This window comes from Cotesia typhae, unplaced genomic scaffold (assembly GCF_013202065.1).
Source record: "Cotesia typhae breed Kobodo isofemale line unplaced genomic scaffold, CoteBio_Ctyphae scaffold_152, whole genome shotgun sequence".
Lineage (NCBI taxonomy): Eukaryota > Metazoa > Arthropoda > Insecta > Hymenoptera > Braconidae > Cotesia > Cotesia typhae.
Window position 1 is genome coordinate 8,092,387 of NW_027423776.1, and position 22,355 is coordinate 8,114,741.

The 22,355-nt window shown below is 31.9% G+C and overlaps 1 protein-coding gene across 1 annotated transcript; it reads left to right on the top strand.

Moving 5' to 3' along the window:
* The first annotated feature begins 884 nt into the window (after positions 1-884).
* On the top strand, positions 885-16,909 carry Exex (motor neuron and pancreas homeobox extra-extra). The gene is made up of 3 exons (XM_074255786.1): positions 885-2,463; positions 14,245-14,408; positions 15,649-16,909. The coding sequence occupies exons 1-3, from the start codon at positions 1,122-1,124 to the stop codon at positions 16,015-16,017; spliced, it is 1,875 nt and encodes a 624-aa protein (XP_074111887.1). The 5' UTR covers positions 885-1,121; the 3' UTR covers positions 16,018-16,909.
* Positions 16,910-22,355: the final 5,446 nt, after the last annotated feature.

Below are 22,355 nucleotides of genomic sequence, written 5' to 3' on the forward strand. Positions count from 1 at the left end.
CATTTTGACTTTGTTATTAAAATAAAATTTTTGTTTACTTCATTATATCATCACTCGTATTATTCTTGAACCTTTACACAGTACTAATCGATAATTAAAAAAATTCCAACTGTTCTCAACGGTATTAATTAAAAATAAAAAGACAATTTACAAGCAATTGTCTCTTTTAAAGCCAGAACAGTAATTGTAAAGGTGAATCGTTAAATCGTCTAGCCGCAAATCTACTAAAACCAATCTCGACATTCTCTAGCTCGATTTAGTCTGACATTGCGCTTGTAATCTTGGCAAAGATCCTAATCTACCGGATCCTAGGTTAGACAGTAGATGCATAAAATTCCCCATTTTCCTTTCATCTACCCTGAATCCTCTCATTTCTTGACTAAAAAAGCTCTGTAAAAGCGAGACGACTGGTGATTGGCCAAAAGACCCGCAAGCTTACAAGTGCAAGTATATATACAGCAAGTACAACGATACGTACCGCAACATCCATCTCAACTCTCACAATTTACTTTTGTTTCATATACAGACATATATTATTCGTAGCTATATATGTTTTCAGCACGTAGATCTAGATCTAGAGGCACTCTATCTCTCTATATACAGATATAAGAATATAACAACGCGTTATTTCATCTTCTGTCCTGCTTTTATAGGAGAATTCCCGCGATGGTGGGTGGCGGATTGTGATATAGAGTTGAGAGGCGGAGCTCGACTGGGGCGGGGCACCCCACGATTAAATCGTCGTGGCGCACGCACGAGAGACAGCGGAAATGCGGATCCAGAGGGTGGGAGATAATTTTTGGATTGTACGCACGCGGTGGTCTCGCTTGTCAGGATTCACTTTGCGACCTTACGCTGTCGACAACGTTTTGTTCATCCCTCGTGTTACATATTTATACCTATATGTATATGTATATTAGCTGATTTTTAACGAGTGGCTGAGTAGTTTTATTAATTTAAATAATTTAGCAGTTAAGTGAATTAGTGGATAATATAAATATAGAACAAAACTACTTAGTTGGACAAGTGGCTACTGTAAAAAGTGGATAAGTGATTTTCATCTTAGTTATTTGATAAAAGTTATCTTGTAAAACTAAAAATGAATTAATGTGTTGTTTGATATGGCTGCGATGCATTACAACACGACAATGGTAGCTGAGGATATTCATTCACGTCATCCAAGACATACATACAGCTTAGAAGAGCCTGGTGGTGCATCGCCGAGCTCTGAAGAGGCGAGGTCGCCAATCGCTGGCTCTCCTGTTGGTTACAGCAATCCCAATGAATCGAGAAGAGACTCAGACACGGACACACTTAATTCAAGGCTGATAAATTACGAGTCCTTTAAGTTCAATGATGACAACCAAAGAGGTTTGTTCCGCGAAGAACACCCACCTGCTAAACGTTACCGGGAGAACACGAGTGACGAGAGAATTTGCGGAGAAACTGGAGTTTGTGCTTCGCCATCGGATGACAATGAGAGCCACAATGAGCCTTCGGGAAGGCATCAACGGGGTGCTACTGGCAAAACATCATTTTGCATTGACGCGCTTTTGGGCAGAGCGACTGGAAACAATCAAATAAGACCTTCAAATTCTGACATCGAAACATCCCTGAGAGTTTCAGCCTCCAGAAGAGATTACGACGATGATTCTGAAATTCATGGCTCAGAATCGCTCCTACCGCCACCTTCAAGAAGCTCTGGTTCCTTGGACAATCCACTTAACCCGTTTGTGCCGCGAACTGAGCGCAACCACACGGAATTAAGTCCGGTTACGAATCCGCGGATGCTTCAAGCTATCAGGGAGTCAAATAACTTGCGTCTGTCTTCGTCATATGATAGCTTCGCTGGTAACCCGGAAGATTTGGCAGGGGACGTCTCGCGTTATGACAGAAACAATGAGGACAATCAGGAAGACGATGCAACTACTGATGTTGATGTTGAAGAAATGAGGGATGATGACAACGCGAGGAGGACCAGCAGTGCCAGTCCTGGGAGCAATGGCAGTCATAGTCCTGTTTCCAGCCCACCGATTTCTCCGGGCTCTGAGGAACTTATGTCGAATCCTCTCAACTCGGGAATAAGTCTTGTTGGTCATCCAAGTCATCGATCTGATAATCTGTCCTGCGGACCTTATAATTTGGGTACTTCGGGAGTTAATGTGGCCGTCGCTATGAGGCAAAGCCAACAAGGTCTTTTATTGCACTCAGGCAGCCCTCTTATTCATCCCTCGGGGCTTTACTATCATCCGGCAGGGTCGACAAGTGCTTTTCATTCGATACACAAAGACTCACAGTCTCTAGGTCATCCGAGGGCTGGAACCGGCGGCACTGGAGCTGGGTCAACTGGTCCACCGCATCCTTCCCCGTCACAACAACAATCGCATCATATTTATCCACTACAACTCGAGTGGCTCGCCAGAACTGGGATGCTCTATCCACGATTACCTGCTGATTTAGCTGGTAAGTGTTTATTCTAAAGAATTAGTGTGAATACTATTATTCCGAGTCAACATTTTAGGGTTTGATTAAAGCTGCATTGAAAAAAATACTATTTAAAGTAATTAACTTGGTTCACTGCAAAGACCAAACCCATTTAGGTTTAATTCAATCTTTTCATCCGCCAGAGAAGTTAATTTCAGGCTTTGAATCTAAGTGGGTCTAATTAAATTCTCTGAAGTCCCAGTAAGTCCAATCTACGTTTTTTGAGTTAATGTATAGATTTCATCAACACGTCAGATTTTTAATCGGAGATAAAAAAATGAGAAAAATAAATTTAGATTTACAAATTTTTGAATTAATTAAAAAAATCTCTAATTTATTCGAAAAAACAGAGTCAGTACTCTCAAGTATCGCTTAAGAAAGTTTTATTTATATTTTATATTAATAAAAAGCATGGACGCTTGCAATGTATGTCAGTTAAAAATTCTAAATACTTATAGATAAAGATAAAAAAAAGATTCGTAATGCTACAATTAGATAAATATTGACTGTAATTGTTAAAGATATTGAAAGTTAATTGAGGAAAGTTAAATAACAATAAAGGAAATGAAGATGAGATATGGGAAGAAAATCTCGTTGTCAATTGATAACAGAAACCGTTAACACCGATACCAATCTTAAGAAAGTTATAAATTGTTGGATTTAATGCTGTCGTAATTGCCATAATGTTGATATAAGAAAAGAAATAAAAATATTATTACATTACGTTTATGCCGACGCTTGTTATATCCGATTATGTTATCGGTATGTGGGATTAAGCTGTGAGATATCGATAATCAATTTTATGATTTATTATATCCGGAATAACAACTTAGGTTTTTCCAATAAAATATGCCAGGATAGAATACCTTGTTCATTTTTTTTTCTATCTAATTTTTTTTTTTTTTTTTACTAAAAATAATCACTAATTTTATAAATGATTTTTTGATAGTGGAATATATGTCAATTTAATTAAGAAACATTTTACAAAGATATATCAACGATAAGTGATATCATTGAGTCACATCTCCGAAAGTCAATATCATGAGCGTTTTATTTTAAAATTAATATTTTAATGTATATATATTATTTTTATCATCAATGAGTTGTTCGGGTTTGCTGTATAATATCGATAGGATGAAACGAATAGAATGGGGGAAATAAAAAAAAAACGATAAGTTATTTAAAGCAAACATCACCTTTAGCCGGGCTGATGTATCACGTCATCTTCAAAAAGCACATGTTATTATGATAGCTCTCGACAACTATTATCGACTATTAGTTCATTTCGCTGTCGTGTGAGTATGAGGTAACTGCGGTGAGACAATGTATGTGAAAGCACCTAGATTGGTTTAGAGACAAGATACAGTTGTTGACATGCCTAATGGACTGTTATGCTCTGTCATATCATGAACTGATATACAGGCACCATACTCTACATTAAATTTTTTTATTTTTTTATTGAAAATTATGATAAACCGTCGAGAATATTGAAATAAAACCGTTAAATAATCAGAGACGGTAATGTGTTGTCCACATTTAATGCTTTAATGCTTATCAATATATTAGAACTGATTGTCTCTATATTTGATTTTGTTTGTTTTTCGTAAATGTTTTTATCTCTAATATAATTATTATGATTGCTTAATATTTGGATTTATTATTTTTTTATTTAAAAATTTTTTTATAACTCAAGTCTTCTTTTGCGATTTGGTTCAAATTTTTTTATCTGAAAAAATATTTAATGACTTCTTTGTCTTTGAAAAAAATAATTTTCATTAATTAAAAAAATTTTTTATTTCACTCGAGATGAAAAATAAATATCTGAAAATTTTAAAAATTTTTCAAAAACAAAAAATACTATTGGAAAAAAATTGAAAAATTTTCAGATGTAATTTTTTTTATCACTAATTTATTTTTTCATCAAAATCAAAAAATGATCAGATGTTTCAATGTTAATAAATTAATATTTCAACTAACATAAGATGAAATAAACTTGATAACAAATGCATAATTAATAATTTAGAAAAATCAAACATCATCAATGTTGATTAAAATTGGAGTATAAAAATTGTGGTAACCATTTTTATCAAGCCAATCAGTTGAAGCTTTTATCGAACAAATTGGTCGGAAAACGAACGAATAGAAAGCAGATGTTAGTAATAGTATAGATCAAATGCGTGAGAGGAGGATGAGAACGCAAGTATTTTGGCAGATGATCCTGATTGGTAGTTGCTGGGCTATCTGGTGATCTGTTAGAAAAAAAAAGTACTGACGTATATATCAACGTTGTATTCAGTTGTGGAATTTATTTATTCGCGTACGGATCGATTGGTATTGGTGTGACGCGAATGATCTGACGAATTGTAAAAAATTGGTGGCGCCACCATTTACACGTAGAAGTATTATAAATGTATAGATGACTGATCGCATCACCGTCATCAATAGTTGTTTGTCTTTTTTGCTCGATGGGCCAATTGTAAATAGTGATGTAGAACGACTTTTATTTGCTGAATATTCGGTGCTGGGTTATGAAATATACAAGATCAACAGCATGTATCCTATCTATCTATCGTTCGATTGCCATCACAAGCACCCATTTTTTTTTCTATATTCTCATTGTAACATGCATTGTTATTTAACTGCCCCGCAATACGATGTCATATCCAACTATCACAGGAAATTTTATTATTCTATTGTATATTGTATTTATTATTAAATGTTCAATGGTAATAAAATACCAAAAAATTATTTTACTTAAAAATTACCTACTCCGATAAAAAAAATGATTCGACTTATGAGAAAGAATTTTGAACCTAGAAAATCATTTTGAGGACTTTTATTATCTCAAATAAAAAAGAAAAGAAATTTTTTTCGATTGAAATAAATTTTAAAATCTTTACTCATTACTTTCCAAATAAGAAAAATCTGATTAAAAAATTTAAGGAATTTCTTAAAATTTTTTAATTATTCATGATTTCAAAGTTAAAAAAAAAAATTGAATAAAATTGTTTAGATTTTTTAACTATTTATAATTATGCTAAAAATAAAAATTTTAGTGGTCAATAATTACTAAAAAAAATACAAAGTAGTATGTATTGATAAGCTTACAGTGATAATATCAAAATGATACTCAAAGAAGAATAAATAATTTTAATATACCGATAATAAGAAAAATCAATTGACTTGATTGATAACAGGAAAGTTTAAGTAACGGATATAAAATTATAATACGAATATTTGAACGGACAATTTACTCAGGGATATTCTTCTCTCGCCAATTACTTTGACAAACTCGTGGAAATTTTTTTAGCCCTTGGCAATTACACATTTCTCCTGTCATCCGGGGAAAACGACGAGACCGATGACGTACAACGGAAGAATAACTAACGGTCTGTGCTCGTACAAGAGCCAGCAATGGCCGATCGAAAACGACAAAAGGTAATACATATAACTGTATAGGGGTAGCAGAGGAGGGATGATACTCGAGAGACGAATAGAGGGGTCCGTACAGTGGGGTCGACGGATGATTTAATTAGTTAATTGTGCGTCATTCATCCGTCTATTCATCCCCCTCGGCCTTCCATCACCTCATCGTCCTCATCCTCCTCTACCTCCTTCTACCTCGTCCTACTACTCCAGCTCCAGCTCCTACTATGCCACCAAATTCCCATCCTCCGCCACTCTGACTCTCACTACTCCGTCGTTACCTATTGCTCTCTCTTCATCCACACAATTGGCATCGTTTCCATGACGACCATCCTTGGACTCGTAGGCATTTACCGTTGTCCAAAAAATAAACCTTTGATAAAGACTACTTTATTACCATTGCTATTATTTTTCAATTCATCCAATCAAAACTATTACTTTATAATATTCTTCATGAAATTTTTGAGAATTTTATTACTATTGAACAGAGTACTGGGACTCGAAAAAAAATTTTAAGCCGATAAAATTATTGCAGAAAATTTAGTTATTTTGAGTCAAGAAGAAAAATTCTTAAACCAAGTAAAATTTACTTAAGCTAAAAAATCGGTTGATTCAAGAACTTTTCTTTTTTATTAAAAATAATCAAATTCTTCACAATGATCTTGGTTAAAGTTTTTCTCCTTCAAACTGAGCTTATTTTTTTTATCCGCGTACATATTTTAAGTAAGCAATTAATTTATTTAATTAAAGAGAAAAAATTTTGGCCTAAAAAAATTATTTTGAAAAATTTTATTGTCTCAAGTCAAGCAAAAAAAAAGCTTCCTGCTCAACTCTAGCCAATAAAATTCTCCATACTAATAAAATAATAGTTAATGTAAATAATTATAATGAATTATGCAAAATAAATGGAAGATATACTCATATATCAAAGTATTAAATTCCACATATGATTATTTGGCAATAATATATAATGAATGACTAAATACATAAACAAACCACCATGAAAATAGATAATACAGAGTAATGATTTTGAGATGTACCTCAGTAGTAAATTAACGAGACACGAATGCCTAATGTGTGGTCAGCCAACTGTACATATACGGTAGCTAAAGTCATACACACCAAACGGTAGCATGTGAAAGCGTGCGAGCCCGTTTAACGCAAGCACGAACGTTACACATCGGGTAACCAAGATCTGTTTGCTCGCGGACAGCCAAACTAGCTGCCAGCTAATTCAGAAACACCATTACCACCAATACGCACCAACGATCGAGCGATGAGCTTAATATACATCTATACTCCTCTGTGCATACAAATGTACATATCTACCTGAATGTGCCACCCGTTTCAACACAGGTGAATAACTACTATACATATAATTATCCAATAAAATTTACCCTACTTGTACACTCTGCATACATATCCTCTATAATTATTTTATTTATTATTTAAACGTTTGTTTTTATACTGAATATCATTTATATTTTACTTTAGCCCGGATTTTTTTAATTGATTATTAACATTTAAATCTCATTAAATAGAGCTTGATACAATTTAAAAAAAGGGTGGATGAGTTCATGTTTTTAGCGGACATGTATGACTAAAATAAAATGCAAATTATGTAATTTTATTTTTCATGCTCCAGAAAAAATACACGCTTTTATAAAAGCTAATGAACTGATAAATTAATATTATCATTATGAATTAGTGTACAATTAAAATTTTTTTTTAATTATATTTAATTATTATTGCAAGCCTTGAAGGCAAAAATTTACTTTTAACTGAAGTTGAGAAATCAATCTTAAAAATTTAACAAAAGTTTAACAAAAAAAATTCATTTCATTTTAAATAAATTGCATACGGATTAAAAATAACTATCTCACTACGAATATAACAATAAATAAAAATTTTTTTCTACCACAATTGAGTTAATGAATACTCTGTAAAGTAAAAGCTATTTTAAAATGTTTAAGTAAGTAATAAATAAAGTACAGATACGAGTATGTCTAATTTTGTAAAAAATAAAACAAAAAAAACTTTGGAACACAGTTCTAAATAGCGGATGTTTACGACGTGATTTGTGGATATACAACCCTCACCAAAAGCGCCACTGAGTTCGAGATTAAATTCGGTCATTTCAGGCTAAGGGAAATAGCTCGATAAAACTTTAGCCAACTACAGTAAAGTACCAAAGTACAACGTCAATGAGAGTAAAGGATGGAGATTTCTTTTGGTTTTCCAAGAGATAAAAAGTATAGATTAGACGTAAAAATTCACGTTGTTAATCTTCTTTTAGCTCACACGTTTTAGCAAGATAAAAGACAGAGAAAGAGAGAAAAATCAAGCAAGATAAGTTTGTGAGAATAAAAAAAAAACAAGAATAAGAGTAAAATAGTTAAATTGTCTAAAATCTCCAGATATATTGGAGTTTAAGATATAGTAAGATAAGCTATTCTGCACTATCTGTTATTCGCTGAGCTTTAGTTGAGAAACTGAGTAAAGGCGGGGCGTTATGAGGGTGAAATAGGGTGTTAGAAGCTCCGCCTTTGCATCCTCGTCAATTCCGCAGTGCATTGACAATTGTAACATGTATGGATTACATCCCCTATGTCATCCCAATCGCTCCACTATTAAGTGTAATTGTTTAATCAATTAATCATCAATATAACTTCCAAACATTATGATTATTATTATAAATCCGTTACAGTGAATTGCGTCTAAATAAAAAATAATTTATTTACTGTGTCATACATTTAAAAAAAATTTTTGGGACTAAAATATTAGATGTAAATAAAAAAAAAAAAATAATTATAAAAATAAAGTTGAACTGTCCACAAATAAGTGTATAATAAAGCACACATAAAGTGGTTGAAGAGGGATATATTCACTGTTAATTAGTTTAAACTCGTAACTCAACACTACACTACACAGTAGCAATGACGAAGAGGAGTGGTCCTACTCGTTTGAGAGCTTAACGAAGCTGTTCTCTCTTGTGCTGCACTTCGTTAGCGTCAAGAGAGTAGACGATCAACTCGACTGATCGTAAACGTTGATTCGACTATCAGCTTCACAATTACTGTCTCACTATCTGAGTTAGCTGAAAATTTTTTAAACTCTTTCTTTTTTTATTTATCTCTACATTTCATCACTATCATTGTTATTGGACAATTATCAAATCATAATTTATTTGTAAATGAGTAATTTTCTTTGATAAAATTTTTCAGAAATGATTAAATTAATAACGTAGATAATTAATCTAATGTATCAAATACTCAGACAATGATCATGATCCATGATAGTTGATAGTCATTAAGTGGACATAATGTACAATGTTTACCACTATGACGAGCGTCGATCAGAAAACGAGATTGATTATATTCGTTTATAGGGTCGTAAAGTTATAAACGCCGTGAACGACCAATGCAACCCCAAATAAATTAAATTATCATAATAAAAGTTTATGTGGAGGGTGTTTATCTTTTCTCTTCTTCAATTCAACCATTACTACAATTACACTTATCTCAGTTTTTTTGTGGTTTATTTATTATATATTGTAAAAATTACTCTTACAGTCACTAATGCAAATATTTTATTTTTGAATAAAAAAAAATATTTATTTAATAAAAATTGCAGAAAAAATATTTGACTTATCTTTCCAAAAAATTTCCAATTACTAAAAATTTCAATTAAATGAATCTTGAAAAATAGCAATGATTCTTTTAATAATTTTTATCTCACAGTTTTTAATCAAATCTATTTAATTTATATGATGATTGTTGTTGATGAAAAATAATTCAGATCGTTAATTTTTTCAGGCTTAACTTGACTCGATCTCTAGATAATCTAAATTACATGTATGTATAGGTGGATTCAAACGAGAGCGCGAATTGTCCTATTGTCCATTTGACAAAGTTGCCACCCTCCTTGTTTACCAACATCTGTCACTATTTATGGGCTGCGTTTGTATCATAAAACTAATCTTTTATTTTCTTTCGCTTTAATTTTTTTTTTTTTTTTTTTTTTTCATTTTGTTTACTTGAAGAGTCATTATTCAACGAATTACCATAAATAGAAAATTTTACGCTTAATCAGATAGTTCTTGAACTTTGATTCATTGAACCCGAAATTTTAGTATTAGGATTTTTATTTTATTCACTTTACATCATTTTACAGATTGATGATGACTCCAAATCAAAACTAGTAAATATTTGTCGCAATAAATTCTTTATATTTGTTACCTACTCATGTATAGAATCGACGAGAAAATCGACAAGGACTTCTAATGATAAGTTCAATAATTAAAATTGATTTGAGTTTTGAAAAAAAAAAAACTTTTATATAATTTCAATATTTCCTAAAAAAATTTTTAATTGAAACTGAAATTATATTAAAAGTAAAAATAAAATAATATAATATTATTTGGAAAACAACAATCAATTTTTAATAACAAATTGTTATCAAAATAAAGTAATTGAAATATCATAAAATAATTCATAATTAAAAAAATTTAATTGGAAAATTATTTGAATAAAAAGATAGGGTCAAAATGAATTTAGATGGTCCATTCAAATAACAGAAAAAATTATAGATGGATAATAAAAATATAAATATAAATCATTAGGTGAAAAGCAGTAGACGTAATAGGGTAGATGAGAGCTAATATTGTGTACCTGGGGAAAAAATAAAAGATACGTATGGGCATCATCTGAAGCTAAATGATTGTCATAACTTTAGAGGAGAATGAAGGAGGGAGGGAGAAAAGAGAAGAGATCAGAGGTGATGAAATAAATAGTAAGTAGAAAGGACTAACGATTGAGGGTAGACTATGAACAAATTATTTTGGCCATATGTGCCCCACAGGGGGTAACCACCCTTGTCGTAACGATAAATAGCCCGCTAAATGCTACATCCTAAATGCTAAGTGTCGGAATACTTAGCATTGAACACCCAAACTCAACACTCGAGTTTGTTCAATGTATCCCTATTATGTCGATAAATATCGAAATTTTTTTTCTGTCCTTATGCTCAATGTAGACCTCATAGTTTAAAGACAGCTTGTACTGTACACGGGTCACAATATTTTCTCGCGCGTGCCTTAAATATTGTTCAACCATATGTAGATAATTTGAAAAGAAAATAGAATGTTAAACAAACATGCAATAACATTGTACTGTAAAAAAATGGTGTTATTTTTACAGAACAAAAATTTAGGCCACTTGTCATTATCACAATAATTTTGAAATTTTCAAATGTTATGATTTAAAATTTGATCACTACGATTGACTAATTGAGATTAAGAATTGACTAATTATGATAAAATTTAAAAAGTATAAAAAAATTTTTTTTTCAGAATCGTTCGAGTTTCACTCTTGAATGGGATAAATTTTTTGCAACTTATACTTTTTTTAATTTTAGCCTTTCTACGCAAAAATTAATTTTTTTTTTTTTTTTTAGATACTATAATAAATTTCATTTTAACTGCCACTATGACCAATTTACTAATTTATCAAATTATAATTTGATCTCTAAAATTAAGACAACAGTTTTAAACGATACGACAAAAATGAAAAAAAATTATTATTAGAGTAAAAGCAGCAAACGATAAATAATCATAAATATAACATAGTACAACAAAAACTGATTGAATATCATTGAATAACGATAATCAGCTTGAAACGACCCCCTCAGAAGGAATGATAGGCGCAAAATAGTACCTGCAGGCTTAGTCGAAACCAAGCAAAGTGAATCACACATCACTTAATCCATACGTCCCAACTAAACTCGTCTGGCTGGCATGTGTACAAACATTGACAGCCGGTTCACGCGTCCATACGAATAGTATCTACGGACTAGTATATAGAAGTATATAGCTTGTTAAGTCGGTTTAGTTTTAGTTATAGTTGTTATTCTCATCCTCAACAATTTTACGGTGTCACGAATCCATTTTAACAGCATCACGAATTGTTTGCTTTTCATATCAATCATTTATATTCAAGTGAAAAATATATAATATTGTTTAGTAATAAATAATTTTGATCATGTTTATTGTGACACAGGGTAAAACCGTGTGACAGGGAAAACTGAACTTCCCATGGTCGTTATCGACCACTTTATTGACGCCACGATAAATGAGGGTTTTCCCTTAGCGTTCGATTTTTGACAAGTAGTTCAGACTTGTCACCGGGCGTGCAAATCGAAAGTCCCCACTGCTGTCCTCAAAAACGTAGCGGTGTTGACAATAGGAAAGTTCGAGAACTCGGTGTTGAGGGTTATAAAAGAGCTGACAAAAGAAACATCGAGGCTTTTTGAGCCAGCCCTTGGAACAAGTAACACCTTTTGAGCCAGGCTTTTGAGCCAGTGACGCTTTGAGACAGTGAGGCTTTTGGCAAAACAGTGAGTCAGTGTAGTGCTGTGTAGTAAATTCTGTCATCAAGATCTGGGACCATCAAGAAGGAAGTCAATGGACGATCCGGGATTGTGAACCCTTTACTTGGAGTCAGATAGTTCATTGAAGACGAGAGAGAGACCAACCAGCCGCTGATTTCGCCAGTTTCCACCAGGACTTCACTCAACGTTTGAAGAGTTGTAAAATTTAAGTCAGGTATTATTATTACAATTAATTCAGGCCAAGCTTGAATTTGAAAATTGAGAGGCCGAATTAACTGTAATAAAATTTTGTCAATTAATGATCGCTATTGTCTCCGATGTCACTTTTAATTTAGTAGATTCTTTTATAAGTAAATTATTTATAAACGTCAATTAATTAGTTTTGTTACAAGCCCTTTAGTTATGGGAAATTATTTAGTTAAAATTAATTGATTAAGTTGAAATAGTAGAAGCATTTGTGAAATTTAGATAGTCAAGGTCACTTGGAATATATGTAGTTTGAATATTTAATGAGGCTTGTTAAATTTGTAGAATTTGAAATTTGTAATTTTGTAAAATTAATTCTACGCCGTTGGGCTAAATTCAATTAATTTAGTAAATTTAGTGAATTAATTTTTTGAGAAAACTGTTAATGAATTTAGTTGAGAAATTTTGGTAATGAATTAAATTAGTGAATTTGGTATTTTGTATTAAAGAAATGTTAAGCGTAAAATTTCAGGAATCTAGAGAATTAGTAATTCGGATAAAGTGGGTATTAAGTTAGCGTCCGGTGGACGATTTTTGTATGGAATTTAGTGAGTATTTAGAAACGTTGTATAGACGCCCGAGTCGGGGGTACAACGGATTAAGTTAGGAAACCGCTGCGTAGACGCCCGAGTCGGGGGCGCAGTCGGGAATAGGTTTTAATCGGTATTCCGTCAGGTTGACGAGGTAAATAATGTTAATTGGTATTCCGTCAGGTTGACGAGGTAATTAATTGGTATTTTATGGTATTCCGTCAGGTTGACGAGGAAATTGAGATATTGAGATATTCCGTCGGAGTGACGAGGTTAAGAAAATTGGTTATTTAGTTGTAAGAAGAATTGGCAAGGACCAGCGTAGGTGAGAGGTTCTCACGATTAAGTTAGTTTAAGTTGTAAGAATAATTGGCAAGGGCCAACGTAGGTGAGAGGTTCTCACAATTAAGTTAGTTATAAGGAAATTGTTAAGTTTGTAGATTGATTGAATAAATCATTTTAATTGTTATAAGTAATTTTTCTCAGTTTTATTTACAGCCCTCTCGGACTTCTCACGACCCTGTCTTTTCCCTCTCACGTTCCCCGGTTTCTGGGACACCGTGTCTAAAATCTCAGTGGCGCTCTTTCTAAAGAGGAAAGGGGTAGCTAACTGAACCTGGGCAAAACCCCCTGGTTACAACCGAAACATAAAATACATAAATAAATTAATTATTTATATTTATATATTTATATATATTTATATATTTACATTTATATTAATGTAATAAAAATAGTAAGAGGGTCGGTGTATATATGTATCATGGATCGAATCGGTGGATGATCACTCCTGTCCGTTTTATTTCAAGCTAGACTCATTGGCAGAGCTAATTGGAAGGGCGGTACACCACGGACGTTTTTACCCTTGGTTACACTTTTTCCCCTATCTCATTGCTTTTTATCTCTCTCCAAATTCGAATCATATCTCCCCCCGTTGCCCAAACAAATCCACTAGGATTTATGTCGTCGTATAATTACATTAGCATTGGCTGATTTTTATTGGATGATCTTGTTTTTAATGCTACGTTTGGTTGATAAAAAATTAATCTTTTGTAAAATGTATACACCTTTATTTTTCTTTTTATAGTTTTTTCCTAAACGTCGATTATTTTGTAAAATTATACTACGTTTGGTTAATTGTATAAAAATAAATGACCAATTGAATTGATTTCAGGGTGTGCAGCTCAACACGCACTTTTGGGTAAAACAAGGCGACCTAGAACGGCATTCACGTCACAGCAATTACTTGAATTAGAGAAACAATTTCGACAAAATAAATACCTAAGCAGACCGAAAAGATTTGAAGTCGCAACTTCACTTATGCTTACTGAAACACAGGTATGCAATTATTTATCATTTGTTTAATTATTTAAAGCATCGTTTTTAAAGTAATATCTCTAGAATAATTAAACCAAAAATTTGGGATAAATTTTTACTATCGAATTAAGCTGAGTAGAAGCAATTAAATGATAGAATTTATTCATGATGCTTTGTCATAGAGAAATAAAATAAAGTATTGTTTTTTTAAGAATAATAAAAAAGTTCATATAGATAAAAGCACTCAACAAGACTAATCCCATTGCATTTTATTTGATTCCTTTACTGAAAATCACCGGCATGCTGCCAACTTAAACGTAACTCGAAAGCATTGCCCGTTCCCTGACAGATGGCTCGGCAAACACGCGATTCTCGTGAAAGTCTGATTTATGGAGGGCTCAGGCTCTGATTTGTTTCGATAATTTACCGATTCTGTCTCCGTGTTATAGCAATGCAGAAGTGAAAACAGAGAAACAAAAAAAAATCAAATGTACCAAATAATATATGAATACAGATAAAACAAATAAATAAAAAAAAAAAAAAAAAAAAAAAAAAAAAAAACGATTTAGAATCCTTAAATTGTTTGACGTTACAATTTAAAATTTGTAAGCAACACACTTTCGCGATAAGACTAACTCCTAGAGTTACAGGTTTCCCATTCGTATTTGCGTGAGCGTAAAAGACGAAAAAAATATTTCGAAAAGAGGAAGGGTGGTATAATATGAGAGGAGTTGAGAACGTGGCGCATGAGGGTAGCACGACGAGGTGGAGTGAGATTGGCTCGTTGGCTGACTGCTGCTAGCGTATGATATGTTGTCCGAGAGATTTACATGGTACTCCCGCGTAACGTGAGGGCGAAAAATCGAGTTCCCTTACTTTATACATATATACTTTGTACATATATGTTTATATGTATATATATTTCTGCAAAGATATTTTACGAGTCTCTTCCCACTGCTCATGTCGCTTACGGCGCGAATACAAATGTGAGACTGTCTAAATCTCGTTGTATCTTGTAAGCTATTTGTTTCAGTTAAATTTAAACAAACGTTTGATATATTAAACATTCGGGATTTTTTATATAAAAAAAAACTTCAAAATTCTTTTTTTCAAAATTCTTGAGAAAAAACGTCATCTTATATAAAAAATATCAATTTTGATTCAATTGTACACTAAAAGAAAGAACTAATTGATTAAAAAAAAATTTTATCTTAAATTAAGATACGATAAAATTAAATGAACATATAATTTTTTGTTGCAGGTAAAGATTTGGTTTCAAAACCGACGAATGAAATGGAAGCGAAGTAAAAAAGCACAGCAAGAAGCACGTACTGTTAAGTCTGATGATTCAGGAACATCATCCGCAGCACCAGTAGCAACAACTACAACAACAACAACCGGAAATTCAGGACGAACAAATTCATTAATAGAACGTGAATCCGCGGGTAGCAGTCATATTAATAGCGAAGTTGGAACAACGTCTAGTGCCAGTTCAACTGCTTCAAATTCAACAGTAGTAAACGCCGGCACTGGATCACAGTCTGATGAGACTCGGGGTAATTCACACGAAAATCACCCGAGACTTCTTAACGAGCTTCGTGAACCTCTTTACAGGCCTTACGTTGTTTGAATCTTTTAATTTTGTCACTTAACGTCTGAAAATTATGCTATAACTGTAAATATATATTTAGTTGATAACTTCTACGCCGCTGAAGCTACTTTAAAATTGATTTATTACTGTCAAGTACCTGTTTTATTTGTCAATTATTTTAGGTTTTTAATTTACTACTATTCACCCGTCATTTTCAAATATTATAATCTTCTAAATGTTTTTTGACTCTCCTGAAAAAGTTACTGATATCAGATCAGAAAGCTTCCATATAAAAACGATGTTGTGCATTTTAGTATACTTGTATGTTTATTAATTAATTTTATTTAAACCAAAATTTTTTTCGGACCATGTAAAAAAAATTAATTATAAAGTAAATCTCTTCATTATAGTTTTTTCACTACTCAAACTTGTCACATATTTCTTTATTTCATTAGTTTAGGAAAAGATTAATTGTTAATATTCAAATAGTCTTCAAAAAATTATGTCTCGTTTATTTTATAATTTATGATATCATTTTACTGCAAAAAAAAATCCAAAAATTAAAAAAATTTTTTAGACTAATTAAAAAAATAACAATTAATTCAGTATAATTTTATACGACTGTACAGATTAAAGCTTTTTTTATCAATAGACACTAATAAAATTTATAATGAAGATTTTTGCCTTAAATAAAGAACGAATGAAGATTTGATTAATATCGTGTTGCAAGTATAACAGTTACTCGTAATAAAAATATGTTATTATAATTTTTGTGAATTATTATTATCATTAATACACACATACTTATGCGTATTTTGCTTATGTATTATAAAAATATTAAAACCAAAACTTGTAAATAATAATAGTGTAATGTAAGATAGAAAAGAAAATGAAAATTGTGATTATTATAAAAAAAAATCTAATATATTGCGACAAGTTCCTATAATAAATTATCAATACAAAAATAGTCAAAAGCATGAATTAATTTATTATCTAACCTAATTCATAAATTTTTTTGCAACGTAACCATTAAAAAAATTAATAACAGATATCTTAAGCGGTGAAAAATATGAAAAGTAAAATACGATGGATTTGTCGTCTATGAACAAAGGTAGAAATGTCGAATGCACCGACTACTTGATAAAACAGTGCACATCAGTATTTATGATATGCTAATCCCCAGTTACGAATTCCGTAACGTGGATACTGGATCACGATTCGCGGATCGTTGTGCCGCGAATGGAATTCACTCGCTTGGAAATATCTACTAGTATCTCAGGCAACATCACAATCTATGTGTATTCCTATGTATATAAAACGTAAATGTCGTCAACATTCTCATCATTTTACCAAATCTCCATTTGCTTTAGAATCGACTTGATAATACCTTGGTGAATGTAAATTAAACAGAGAATTATACATATATAGTATGAACACATATTATATGTACGTACGTATACATTTAAATCATAGATTCGGGTGGTATGCAGTTGACTGTAAAAAATTCAATTATGTTTGTATGCTTAAATCACAAGGGTATTGCTGTCGGAACTCATCTGGAAGAATGGTGATTATGTTAATTCAACGAAATACCACCGAAGGACTATTTCAAAACTAATATTCCCGACAAACGTTGATTTTACTTTACGCTTGGACTTTACTTTGTTTTATTGTTTCGTTTTCAATTCAAACTTTTATTATGCTACTTTTTATTCATCTCTGTCGTAAAGAGATTTGCTTTATCTTATTTTGTATTTTATATAATACAGTCGAGAAATAGGTTAATTTTCTTCTGTTATTTTAAATAATAATTTGATTTGGATAAAAATAATAAAAAAAAATTTTTTTCAATTTTAACGTTATCATAATTAACAATTCTGTCCATGTATAATTTGTCGTGTAGTGAATTTTTCCCAAAAATTAAAAGTTTCATGTATATTTAAATACACGAAAGTAGCATCTATAAATCATCCATCGTTATTGCCGACAAATTTTTCATATTCAAAATCCCAATTGTAATTTGTTCGCATTATAATTTCAGGTCGTTGAGGCGTGTGACGAACAACCAATCGTTCAATTTCACTGTCCTCCCAAATCACATTCTATACTACTAGCATCATCTCCACTCTTTATACTCACACACACGCTTTTCAAAGTAAAAGCTATATACTACATAACTATCCACGTAATTTGACAAATTGCCATCGAGTGAAATACATTGGCTGTATGATAAAAATATTAAATAAATAAATACCCGGAGGATATATAGAATCCGAGCTATTGTCAATTTTTCGTAATTGGCCGTGCATTCACTAGACAAATTCAACGATGAACCAATCATTTATTTGTATGCGTTCCATATTCGCTACACCAACCAATAAATTTATTGGTTGGCTAAATTACCCTTTCTCGTACCACTAAATTAACTATTTCAAATCAATATCAAATGAAAAAATTAATAAAAAACATTTATATAACAACTAAAATTATATAAAAATAAAAATATAATAAGATGTTTTAAAAATCCAAGAGTATACGTCCTAATCAACTAGATTTATGTTTAATAATTACAACAAAAATTATTCATCAAAATCTTAACTTTGTTTTCAATGTTAATTGTTTGACAGATAAAAATCACATAAAAATAAGTTTACTTGAACCAAGAATATTTTTTGAAAGACTCGCGTAGTTTTGGAACAAGAAGAAATGTTCAAGATTTTTTTTTCTTGAATTAAGATAATTTTTTCATCAGTGCATGGGAAAAAAAAATTGTACGAAAAATTACAATTGTCAAATTATAAAAATGCGTAAAAAAATAGTCGATACGACAGAAAAATTTAATTTAAATTAAATCTATCACTTAATTTGAAATACTCGAAAACACTCACATAAAACAACAACTCGGCTCCGATTCACGAGACGTTATAGCCCAGTTAAAGGAATCTATACAACGATTGATAAAAAAGAGGGTAAAAAAATATAGGTATATATAAATAGCAGAGACTGAAACGATGACAACGAAGACTCTTCCGCACCAGCGACTTGAGAGGAGGAGTACTCATGTTTATATGCATTGTATTGCTAAAACCCTTTTAACCGAATTACATTTAGTGATTCCAACATCAGCCACTGAGAGAGCTTACCGAAGTGCGTGTTTGTGTGCGTTTTCCTACATAACAGTCATCGTCGTTGTCGTAGTCGTACTCAGCCGTTTAACTCGTCGGCGCCATCGTATCTTGGGGCGTTGGTGTGATAGAAGTAAAATGGTGATGGTCGAGAATAGAAACTAGGTAACACGCGCGACGAGAAGAGAGAAGCAAGACATCTTTCCACCCTCTTTCACCATATATTTTTCTATTCTGTCTTTGTCTGGATTACGGTACAAGTTGAGACTTGATGGAACGAGAACAGCATCCCTGAATCCTGATTCCCTTAGTAAACAAGTGCTTGGGTGATTCACTGCTTGTTCACTTCTATATCGGGCGTCGTTTGTTTCTCAGCAAGCACGTCGCCATCGCGTCGTCTTTCCTATTTCCCCATCATTCTCAATATACTCTCAAAAATACCACCTCAAAACACAACTTTTTTATTTTATATATCCATTCCGGAGATGTATCGTCATTGTTATTATTTTTTCTTACCCTCATTATACGATAGCCTGTAAATTGTTTTCACTTACGGAGGATTGAAGAAATAAAAGAAAAGAAAAATTTTTCGCCAAATCAAAATATATAAGCCTTCAGTACTTATTTTATGATTAAAATAATCAGCTAATTAAATATAATTTTCTTGTTAATGAAATTAAATTCATTTTATTAAAAAAAAAAGTGTGGGGTGTTTTTCAAAAATTTTTTTTTATCGAAAGATTAAGCGTTCTCGATTTATAAAATTTTTTAAGTAAACGATTTGAATAAATTGTATTCAATCTTAAATCATAACTCGTAATGATTAATTTTTTTATACACTATAAATATATTTGCTAAATAAAAATAAAAATTTTTAGATTTTTAAATAGAAGGAAAGTACTGAAAGAATCCAAAATGAAAAAAAAAATAATATATAAAAAAAAAAAAGAACTACCATTTCAGTTTATATGCATAAAAAAAGTACGAAAGATAGGACCGCAAATAATATCGCAAACGATCCTTTTCTAAGTTAGCTCAGGATAAAATGGTAAAGAATAAAGAGGGTAGAGAAGAAATGTTATAAGAGGAATGATAAACTAAAGGAAAGGGAAGAGGTATGAAGATCCTTTCGCGTCGGTGCGGAGCCTCGTCATTAGCTCTAACGAGGTTACCCTCGGGCTGACTATACATTCCTCCTCTACTACTGGTACTTGTACTTCTGGCTCTCCTTTTACTGTTATGTTACTCAATATTGTTCAACACCAGCATCGAAAGCCAGATCATTCTCTCAGCACAATCGATCTGTCCTTATCTTACTCTTTATCTGGTTGCCACCGAACAATAACGTGGCATATATCTGAGTTCTGAGTTTGTGCACACAAACGAGAACGACTCCTGGACCAAAGCCCAGGGATCCTACCCTAGTTACTTGCTAAAACGCGAGAGAAGGGATAATAAGATCTGCGACAATCAACTCGAACGTCGCGCGGCACAACCCCTTGGGCGAGCGAGCAAGCGCCGTCCGCCACGTTACGACCGTATACTATGGGCTTTCTAACGTTTATACCTTTCATCCCTTGCTCATATACATAGCTTTTAAAATTTTTTATTTGCTTTTTCTATCTATGTACTAACTACATTTTTCTCACTCATTTTTATATAACTCTTTACTCTTCTTTACGTCATTTTAACCCAGTTGACAATCAATCTTTTCTAGGTTTTTATTTTTACCTTTTATTTTGTGCTATTCCAGCTGACTAGGTATTTATTCGAATTGGCCAAGCTCCGTTGAGTTTCTTCACCAAAAATAGGATCAAAGATAATAGATTCCCGTTTTTTATCTGCCTCAAAAAAAAAAAAAAAATAAAAAACTGTAACTCGATTCTAGAGAAAAAATCATGAATCAAGAAAACCATTTTGAAGAATTTTATTATCTTGAATTAAGCCGAAAAATTTTTGAAATAAGTAAAATTTATTTTAACCAAAAAAATTTCTTAGTTAGAAAACTTTTCTGCTTATTAATTAGACTACATTGTGAATTATTAAAACTTCAAATTTTTTTTTGGCGATAAATTTACGGATGAAACTCATAAACATACTTGAAGTCGTTGACTTGATAATACTTTCAAGTAAGTATTGAAATTGTATAATATATGAAATAGTTTTAGGGGAAATTGTCTAAGTAATGATTGTTGATGGGAGATATAAGTCCAAGTGATAAATAGTTCTATTTCTATAATAAAGTCGAGTCGTTTTTTATTTGCGGTCATTGGCCAAAAGTGATCATGTAAGTGAGAAGAGAGAAAAGATACTTGAGTGAGTATTTCTCGGAGCTTTTATCCGATCTGTAAGTCTCCGTTTGAGCCTCGACTACTTCTTGAGTTTGGGGGCTGGTTTCGCCCGAGGGTGGGTGTGTTACTGGGAACTATATTGTAGGCCACATGTGGGGTTGAAGTAGCCAAAGAGATACGAAGCTAACCGCATTGTAATCAACGTAAAATGGCGCCTAGTAGTGAGCGAATCAATTTATATCTTCACCGTTTTAGCGTTTTATTTTGTAGTCATGATTTCTTCTAATGGCGATGCTAATCACGAGCCATTAATAATAAACAAATTCGAAACTTAAATACTGTTGTTTGGGATTGTTATTTGTTCAAAAACCTCTTCAGACAAATGATCAAAATTAGTAGAAAAAAAAAAAGAAAAGAAAAGTTTCAATTATACATGTGATAAAGTACCATGAAATAGATTTATTTCTAAAAGCGAAACAAGCTCGTTTCATCCACGAGTTACGTGTATTGAATGACGAAATATATCGTACGTTTTCGGTGCTATGTCACGGATCGGCTATTGTCGATATTTGAACTAAAACGACATAGAAATTCAGGAAAGCAACTTTCGACGCTTCATTTCACGTTGGATGATTACTGATTGCTGTGTAGTAATCTTTGTCTATCGATAATCTATTTTCAGAGATACAGACATCGAATGTAACTTAGATATAAATTAAATTAAAAAAAATATTTCTGTGTATATATCTTTTCCATCGCAATCAAAGTAATTTACGTATTTTGTAGTAACAATTATTTGAAAATGATTATGCAACAATAAAAAATTATTTGTAGCATTCTACGAATATTTTTTTTCCATTATAGATAAATTTGTAATGGAAATATACAAATTTTTGAATTTTAAATTCAATTATTTTAATTTATAAATTTTTTCCACATTTTAAGAACTTAGGAGGTAATT